Source organism: Marmota marmota, unplaced genomic scaffold, assembly GCF_001458135.2.
Source record: "Marmota marmota marmota unplaced genomic scaffold, marMar, whole genome shotgun sequence".
Classification (NCBI taxonomy): Eukaryota; Metazoa; Chordata; class Mammalia; order Rodentia; family Sciuridae; genus Marmota; species Marmota marmota.
In genome coordinates this window covers 2,057,449-2,067,313 of record NW_026000130.1, presented here as the reverse complement: position 1 = coordinate 2,067,313, position 9,865 = coordinate 2,057,449, and the positions used below count along the sequence as shown (strand labels likewise).

Here is a 9,865-nt window from a genome sequence, read left to right as displayed (position 1 = left end):
AAAAAAAAAAAAAAATATATATATATATATATATATATATATATTTTTGTATTCAGTAGGAGGCCAGCTCGAGCACGTTTCCGTTCCAAGAGGTGGGACCTGCCTGCAGTGCCCGTGACTGTCCCTGAAGGGTTCGGTGCTGAGAGGCTCCAGCGGTCACCTTGCAGGTCACCAGGGGAAAGGTCACTCCTTTTCCCACCCCCTCTTTGATGGAAAGATCTGGGCACATCTTCAACACTCGACTTGCGTCTGCAGCAGGCCAGAGGGGCCACGCCTCTGCAGGAGTGGGCCATGTTTCTGGGGGGACCCATTGGGTCCCTTCATCACCCTGATCGCCTGCCTCCACCGCTAGCTCAACAGAAACAGGCCGGGATTGCTGAGGGGACCGCCCGGCAGTGCAATCTGGTCCTATTTATTTCCCCCCAGGAATGTGGTCCTTGGGGAGTCCCCAGCTCCAGGGCAGTAAACCCAGACAAAAAGTTTCAGCCCTGAGCGATGACGCTGCCGCCACGACTTGACCAGAGGTGTTAGCGGTGCCTCACGGTTAGACATTATTTTCCACTTCTAAACCCCACGGTCGAAAGAACCTCTGACCCTATGGACCTACTCCTCCCAGGTCCACGCATCCCAGCACCTAAGAAGATCAATGGCCCCCAACCTCCACCCAGTCTCCCTAGCTGGGGGCAGGGGTGCTTGTCTCTCCCTGCCTTCGGCCTCCTGGAACGGAGAGGGGGCGCAGGGGGCTTCAGGCTACACCATTTTCAAGGTCGTTTGAAACCCCCGGAAGGAGGACAGGGGAGGAGCGGGCAGCTTCTCGGTGACTCCTCAGCCGGCCCTGGTCCTCTGCACAAGGCTGGGCCCTGGGAATTTCAAAGCAGGCTGTCTGTGCAGAGCCCCACCGCCTCTGATCCCAGGAGGGTCCTGAAGAGGGGCTGCAGCCCCGGTGGTCGGTGCCGATCACGCACAATGCTTGTGTTCCAGGCCCCGGGAGTCTGCAAACAGGGTCTCCCAGTAACTGAAAAGGGTCATATCTTTTTGTGACATCTCACCCGGCCCTGCTGCCTGGATGAGCTAAGTGTGTGTGTGTGTGTGTGTGTGTGTGTGTGTGTGAGAGAGAGAGAGAGAGAGAGAGAGAGAGAGAGAGGTTCACTCATTAACTGTCACCTCACGTTCCAGGGGCTCCCAAATCCAACCAGGAAAGCCAGACAGGCACAGGGCCTTCAAGGCGGGACAGACCCACTTCCCGGTCACACCACCCAAAGCCAGGGAAGTCAGAAAGGCCCCAGATGGTGTCATTTGTCCTTAAAGTTGGGAACCTCTTGTGCCGGACAAATGAAAACTTAGCGTTCAAAGGCTCTTTTTAAAGAGTTGTCTCACGCGGAGGAGGAAAAAGTAATTTTAGATCTTCACGATTGAACGCATCGGAGGGCCACTTGGTGGTCACAGGACAGGCCCCTGGAACAGGAAGCAGGACATTTTTTTAAAAAAATTTAAGAAAGCTACAGGGATGCCACCAAGTTAGTGTCCAATGAAGGCAGCCGTGGCGTCGGGTGTCTAAGGACTGCGGCGCGTTTTTGAGACGTGGAAGAGAAAACAGGCCGTGGTTCTCCCCCCTCCCCATGTCTCTGAAACACCCAGCCTGACAAAGACCCTCGGGGTGCCGAGTCCCCAGCACCCCTTCACCCAAGGGGACCATTTCCTCAAACACTTTTCTGCTACACCTGAGTCACCCAGACTGCACCCTGGGAAACCCAGGCAACAGAGGGACCAGAACCCCAGGAGCAGGCATTTTGAGAGGGTTCCAGAACCTTCCACAGAGCAGTCAGAGATGGGAAAGAAGACAGAGGCTTCGATTCACACGGCTGATCCCACCAACTCTGGGGAAAGCAGGGTCACAGGAGTGCCCTGGGCGTCGGAGCTTGTAAGACAAGAACGTCAAACCTGCTTCCCGCCCCGCGACGGGAGGTTGTATGGAGACATTTATTGGTGGTTTTGGTTTTCTCCCCCTTCCTTCTTTTGGACCAATTCATTCCATGTAAGATGCCCCTTCTGGGACCTCCAGAGAGAGCCAGCAGGAATGTGCTAAGAAACTCCGAACTGTTAAATTCAATTGCCTCAGGTTTAAAGGGCGTCTGGGTCCCCCGATGATGTATAAATCGTGGACGGCCTCGCACGCGGTTGCCATAAAGTTCGCTCTCTGATTGGCTTTGCGAGGAAGCAGTGATTATGCGGACTCACAGCCTTCTCAGCCAAGAGGGAGAGCGGGAACTTGGGGTGCTGCGTGCCAGAGTGTCACTTACCAGCTATCCACCGTGTGACTCCAAGATAGCCTTGTGAGGCCCAAAGTGGGAACCCCTAGAAACGTGCCCTGAAAGACCTGGGGAAACTGTGGCCAGGTCCCCTCCTGGGCAGTGTTCTGGAAGCCGACTCCACTTCCTGAGGCCGCTGATTAAAATTCAGGCCAGGAAACAAAGCAGGCCCCGACCATCACACCCATGTCCTTCAAAAACCCTCCACACACACACCCAGGTATATCAAACTTAAGTTTACATGGGCGCAGGGGTGCACGCCTGTCATCCCAGCGGCTCAGGAGGCTGAGGCAGGAGGATCACGAGTTCAAAACCAGCCTCAGCAACAGCGAGGCCCTGAGCAACTCAGTTAGGCCCTGTCTCTAAATAAAATACAAAATAGGGCTGGGGATGGGGCTCAGTGGCTGAGTGCCCCTGAGTTCGACCTCTGGTAACCCCCCACACCAAAAACAAAAAACAAAAAACTTAAGTTTGCTTTTCAATCCTGGACACAAAATAAGTTTGGGGTTTGCTCACTAACTATCAGCTCTCCCACAGCCTCTGGAGCCACAGGCCCCCAGTGAGGTTGCATCTCAGCTGCATGTTCTCTGCAGATGTAGGAAATGAAAATGACTGGGCCACTTCCACACTGGGCCAGGACATGGGCCAGGAGCCCAGAACCAGCTTCTCCTTCAAATCCCATGTGTGGCTTCTCGGGGACCCTGAGTGGCACGGAGCTAGGGAATGCAGGCTGGGCTTCTGTGCATCAGGACACGGAGGGTCCCCGCAGGCAGGGCCATGACTAATTCCAAAGCCCAACGTTGTCATTGCTACCAAAAGATCACAATGCAAGAGAGGCATTTCCATAAGTGAGAAGCGGCTTCCCACAACTGGGGGGAGGCTGGGGGTGGGGACCACCGGTTCCCAGAGATTCCTGCCCTTGCGGGGAAACGAGCGTGGCTGATCCCAGCCACAGACACCTCCACCAGCCCCACGCACGCTCGGGCACAAAACCCAGCGAGGGGGAGCGGGCGTCTGCTCCCGAAATACCCCAGATCAAAGTCGCCCGCGGCTCGGGAGGCCGAGATTTTGTAATTAGGATCTTCAAAATCCTCCCTCTATTTTTAGGACTTGCGCTCATTCAGTCTTTTGCAGAATCAGAAACTGTCAGCTAAGGCCATTGAGACTGGAGGGCTAGCTGGCTTCCCCGGTCACCTTTGGGAAAGCAGATTAAGGGTGAAGTTGAAGAGTGACTTCAGATCTGATGGAAATACACTCGGCCGGGCCCACGTGGGGTGCTGGGGTGGGACCAGGGGGCAGGGTGGGGGGGGTCCTTCACCTACTAAACTGCTCAGGGCCCTGTTCTTCGCTGCTGACCCCTGACCTGTCACCCTCCTGGGCCACACTCTCTCAAGCCAGCCCCCAGACCACTTTGCTTGGCTCTCGTGTGCGTGAGAAGGTGGGGAAACTTGCCAAGTGTCCTCGGAATGTCCCTCTTCCCCATCACACCCGCGTATACAGTCAACATCTCCACCTCGAGCCATCAAATCCCACGCTCAAATCTGTCCACCCGGGACGCACCTACAAATAGACACCGTCCTAACACAAACAGGATCCCCAGCAAGGCCAACCCCTGACTTGGGTCCAGATGAGGAAGCCGGGCTCCTCGGCCCCTGCAGACCCAAAACCGTGGTGGAACAGAGACAGGGTGTGGGGGTGGGGGTCCAGAAAAGGACAGAAGGTACCCAGACCCATGACGGGGGTCCCCCAATAAATGGAGGACCCCTCGCAGTGGGGGGATTTGGAGTTTTCCCGATGCGATGTGCCGGGAAGGCCTGCCTGTCCTCACATGTTCCCCAGATACTTGATCCTATTATATAAAGCTTCAGCCTTTTAATCTCTAAAATTAACCAAACAGAGGTAAATACAGTATTCCTGACTGAGAGCATTTATCTCCTAAACACTTTCGGTAACGCAGATCGCTCCCCTGAGCAAGGAACACAATCCAACGTCATTGTCACTCAAGTGGAGAGAAAGGGGCCACCAGTGGTTTGCTCAATTTTGCGGCACAGAGCGAGTTTAGGAGATCCCGTGAAATCCCAGCGACTCTGCCCTGCCACGGTGGGAAGACCGGGCCTCCTCCAGTTTCACCTGGCCCTCCCGGGCTGTTTATTAAAGATGTCTATTTTCTATCAGCGGAGGGTATCGAGTAACTTCTTGGCGAGAAGAACCCTATTTTCAGGACCTATTAAGATTCTTTGTGGAAATTTAAATACTTCTGTCAGGCAAACTAAAATCATATCAGGAATCATAGAATTTCATTGCTAGAGAGCGAAATTAGATTAACCAACCCACGCGTCTTTCCTAGATCCCTCAATAAAATAGGAGAACATTCCAACAGTCTCCTGCTTCCGGTCTGGAGGGGCCCTCCCAAGAAATCGAAATGAAATTTATAGGAGAGGAAGCTATCCCGAGAAAGACTGGCCATCTACGAAAAGTTGTCTGTCGGTAGAGGGAGGAGAATGTCCAGGCACGTATGGCCCAGGAGAAAGTGGTGGATACTGAAAATCCAAACAGGCAGAAAATTTCAGTAGCAGAAACCACGAGAAGTTCAACCCCGCTAAGCTTCAGCCCCTTAAAACATCGTTGTCCTTTATTAATATTTAGTAGAAATATAGAATCGCAGATGTATTCTGGGTTGGGGTTTTATGTCGGGAGGCGGATCAAGAAGACAGGTTTATGTCAGCCATGAAATATTGAATAAGCACCAAGGAACAGTAGTGGGATGGCTCCCCAAGTCAGCTGCACAAAGGGAGCCCCTATCTGTTTACATCAGCCCTGATTAACACCTGCGAAGTTTTGGGTTACATCTTCCAGAGGCACAAAAGTCACAGGAAGGCCCTGCGGCTGGGTGATCTCCCGGGAAGCTGGGACTCTGGTGTCCCTGGCTCCTCCCAAGCAAGTCTGAGAATGTGAGCCTTAAAAATTCTCTGCCTGGTGTGGGGAGGATGGGGGGGGGGAGGACTCAGAAAAACAGCTCTGGGCTGGGAGGCTGGGACCTCTACCCTCCCTGCCCCACGTCGGAAGAAATTCACGGCCCGCCTCGTCTTTCTCAGGCCTGCCTGACTCTGTTCCTTCTGGAACGCTGGGAGAGAAGCATGACATTCCAAAAATTTTCTCCCACATCTCTGGAAAAACATCGTACTTCCAAAAAGGGCCAGATCAGGGACGGAGAGCAGACCCTGACATGACTCCGGTGTCAGTGTGTGGGAAGGACCCTTCTAGGCCGCCCTGGGTCTGAAGACGGAGGACTCCCAACTGAAAGGGGGTCTGGCAGGAATGAGTGCAGACGTTTAGCTCAGAGTTTTGAAAAGCATCATTTTTTCCAACTTCATATCCACGATCTCTATTCTACCCTGATTTTTCTTTCTCTCTTCTGGAATTCCCTCCAGAGCCACACACCCCCCCCTCACCAAGACAGGTGGTGGATCCTGCAAAGCATTCTTCCGTTCACATCCCCCCTGTTGAACAGGTCCAAACTCAGGCTAGTTTCTTCCCCCCCAGGATCATCTCACCCTTCCCCCACCCCAACTTTGTGCCACCTCAGGATCCGATGTAGAGTCTCATTATATAAAAGTTGTCGGGTGGGTCGGGGAGGAAGTCAGGGGAGGCGGATTCCGAGAGGCTTGCTTCCCTGGTTTAAGAAATCGTGAAATCACACGCGATTCTGGCCCAGACGCTTCCAGACCTACAACTTGCCAATCAAGTTTCTTCCCCTGCGAAGGACATCACAAGCCCATAAGACACTCCGGGCACGTCCCCGTGGCTACACGTCCTGTACAGTTCTGAACAACGATTCGTTCCTCCAATCCGGGCATGGATCATTTTGTTAAATACCGACTAGTATTTTGTCTTCGGAGCGGGGAATTTCAGAAACGGTGTTAATATTTAATCACATTAGTACTGGCATGTTTTACGGTGTGACAAAATAAAATATCATTACAAAAACGGGCTCTGCTTCCAAGGGGGTGGGAGGGCAAGCAGAGGGCTTGCTGGCCTGGAACCCGGACAAGGTAGACGCAGAGACACTGGCTAAGGGGACCCGGGGCACACTGATTAAGGAAAAGCAGAATGGTTTTTTGCTTTAATTTTTTTTTCCCTGACTCTATTTCAAAGTGGCACACTTCACTCTTGATTTTCAGTCTAGGGACTCGGGCCTGTGGAAAGCTCAACGCACCTATTTATACGCCGTGTGCAGATGGGACTGGAGGGTGTTATCATAATGAAAAGTTTAATCATCCTTATTTACTAGCAGGAAGGAGCAGCCGGGGAGGCAAGTACCTTATAACGCCTCAACTAGCAGCCCCAAGGCCACAGGAGCGCCAAGAGCCTCAGCCCCCTGCCTTCTCCAGGAAAACCTTCCCACGTTGCAGAGAAAACAAAGGAGGTCAAGTGGGTGTCCCCGCCAGGCCTAGAAGGCGGCCAGCCCCGCGGGTCCCTGAGGAAGCCCCCTGTCTTCTCAAACACAGGGGAGGGCCTCGGGCCGCCCAGAGGGGACCCTCCAGCCGAAGGGGACCAGAGTATGTTCCCCCCAAATATTTTTTCTCATCTATGATAATGAAGCAAACAAAACAAAACATTCTCTAGTGACATTTCTTCCTTCCCAGGCTGCCTCTCAGCCCCTTCCCAGTGAAGGAAGGGATGGCAGCGGCTGGGCGGGGAGAGCCGCTAAAAATAAAAAAATCTCATTGAAGCCACCACAGACTTCTCCACCTAGTAGGGCCCTTTACTAGAGATGGGAAGTGCCACTGGTTTTCTTTACTAATTCTCTAAATTGGGTGACTGTGGTGTTTTTTTTTTAACTTTTCTCACCCATTTTGACCAATGTGTTCCTAATTACTGAAGGGTGGGGGAACAGCGAGGGGGAGGGGCGGCCAGGCCAGGCCAGGTAGAAGTGACAGGGCTGAGATTTGTGCTAACCAGCTATCGATCGGGCCAGATCGAGATGTTGTGTACAAGAAAATAAAAGAGAAAAGGGGGAGGGGGTGCGGCCAGCAGGATGCCGTGTCCAACTCCATTTTAAAAGGGGGGAAAAGGGAAAAAAAAAGGGCCCAGGGTCCCCAGCTAACCAATTTAGGGCCCTGCCTGGGAGCAGCCTGCGGAATGCCCATGCCCGGCGGCCGCGGCATCTGCCCTGCATGCTAAACACCAGGCTTCAAATGAGAGCGCGCGTCCCTGCGTCCCAGGCTGGGCAGGGACGGGAACAAAGAGAAAAGCAAGCCAGGGCCTCCTCATTCAGGAACGGGAAGACCTAGGGGGGATGTCGTCCTCCGCCATGGGCGCCTCCAAATCCCCAGTTCTGACCACCACGCTCTGGGACCCACTCCCGTCCCCGCCCCCCTTTCCAAACTGACCCTCACCCAAAACCCAGGGGCAAGAGATGGCCGGACATGGGGACATGGGCTAAGGAAGGAGAAGGGAAAAAAACTCCAAGCCAGACCAAGGATCAGGGCACCTTGTTTTAAAGGACAGCACTGAGTCACCAGCTCCTGACACCATGGAAATACTCTACCCTGTGAAACCCAAGGAATTCAACCAGGGCTTCAAAGAAAAAAGGTAAAAAAATAAAAAAATAAAAAGAAGGAGGAGGAGGAGGAGGAGGAGAAGGAGGAGGAGGCTGGTGTTACCTAATTTTAAGAAACTACTAGCTCTATTTTTCTAATAAAGCCTCATTAAAATAAAATGGAGACCTATTATGGCCCGGGCATCTTTAGGCTGAAAGAACTGCTACTACTTTAGCGGGAACAGGGCTCCAAGGACCAGCCCCCGCCCCTCCCACCTTAAGGCCTCCAGGCCTGGTGAGAGGGGTGCTTAGAATGCTAAGGAGAAGTGGGACCAGACATCTGTCACCAAAGCCAAGCGAGATATTGACAAACTCGGGTCCTTTGTGTCTTAGGAATATATATACATATCCCCATCCACAAATGATTTCCTAATGGAAGGGTCTGGTCTCTGCCAAGCAGACCCTCACCCCAGCCCCAGGACACTGCCTTCAGATGTCAAGGAGAGGTCTCCTGGGGAGGTGGCCTGCCTCCTGCAGCCGGCCAGGTCTCCAGGTTTGGGCTGTTTTCTAGTGAAACTCTGATACTTAAGAAGAGGACAAAACAGCTATTCATTTAGGAGCTGATGTCCAGCGAGGCCTTGTCTCTGCGTGACGCTGCCAGACACCAAGGTTGGCAACTTTTTCTGTGAAGATGCAGTCACCTGAGAGCCAAGGCTGGCTAACTAGGAAAAGGTGGGGAGGCCCGAACAGAACTTTCCAGGTGTCCTGCCAGGAAAGGGGACACACACAACTCCTAAGAAGGGACACCAGCCTGAACGTGGAGGGTGAATGGGGGGTCTTGGTGTGAAAAAGAAGTGGCCTGCTTCTCTGAGCACTGCACGATGGCCCAGCTAGAAGTGGGGGGCTGGGGGCAGAGGGTTAGTGCATGTGACTCTACAAAGATTTCCCCAGAGGGTGACATCTAAGTTCTTACCATCTTGCGGAGACAGAATCTACCTGGCAGCACCTGGTGGTGGGCGTCCCCACGGCTCTTGATATAACCAAAGGAGGGGTGCCCAGCTCTGAGTTGGGCCCTGCGCCCTCCAAGCCCTGAGGGACCCGAGGGGCGGGGGCTAAGGCCTGCCCAGCGGATGGGGCGGGTCACCCGGAAAGGAGAGGGAGCGCGTGCGCATATACCTTCTTTGCTGTTGGGGTTCTGGGGTTTGGCCTTCTCCCAGGGCGCCAGCGTCTTATCCTCGTCCGCGCCGTCCACCAGGGTCTTTTCAGCTGGCATGTACCAGGTGGCGCTGTGCTCTGCCATCAGTGAGTCCAGGTCGATGGTGCTCATGGCGCTCTTGACGGCCTCGGAGCAGCAGCTGCCCAGCTCGCTGTCTCCATTCTGCCCACCTGAGGCTCCGACGGCACACTCGCCCTTCTTGCCACCCTTAAGCCCCAGGGGCTGGTCCTCGGAGATGCTGAACTGCTGCCTCTGTAGCTGGATCTGCGCCTGGAGGATCTCCAGGGGGTGGATCTCGTCGGGTGGGGGCGCACCGCTGCTGCTCGTGGGGGTCCGGACCTGCTCCAGGCCCGGCGTGCCCGGATGGCCAGTGCCCCCGCCCCCGCCGTAGCTGTCGGGGGTCGAGGAAGAGGTAGACATGATACCCAGGCCGAGTGGGGGCGGGGGCGCCTTGGGTCCATGTTCCCCGGCGCCCACCCCTCGAGGAGGGAGTTTGGGCGAGCCGGTCACCAGGGGACTCCTGCTGGCTTTGGCCAGGGCCGGGGGGTTGTCGGAACTGGAGGACACCTCGTCCTCGTTGGCATAGCTCGTGCTCACCTCGTCCGAGGCGAACTCACCCACGTGCGGTGAACTACCGTCCGATTTGGCCCCACCGTCCAGGGACGCCATGAGGTCCTGCTGGTCCCCCAGAAGCAACTCCGCCCCCTTCCCCCACGACGGCGACGTAAGTGCCTTCTCGTGGGGCGTGGGCGCCCCGCGCGTGTCGCTCACAGAGCTTCCCCCGACGGCCGCGCCTGG

General features: G+C 54.6%; 1 protein-coding gene across 1 annotated transcript in view; it reads right to left on the bottom strand.

The window, feature by feature from the left end:
• The window catches only part of Mn1 (MN1 proto-oncogene, transcriptional regulator), a 164,041-nt gene that overhangs the window by 118,253 nt on the left and 35,923 nt on the right, over positions 1-9,865 (bottom strand). The window contains exon 2 of the mRNA XM_048784883.1: positions 9,028-9,861. Coding sequence (XP_048640840.1) covers positions 9,028-9,861 — 834 coding nt within the window. The remainder of the gene's footprint in view (positions 1-9,027; positions 9,862-9,865) is intronic.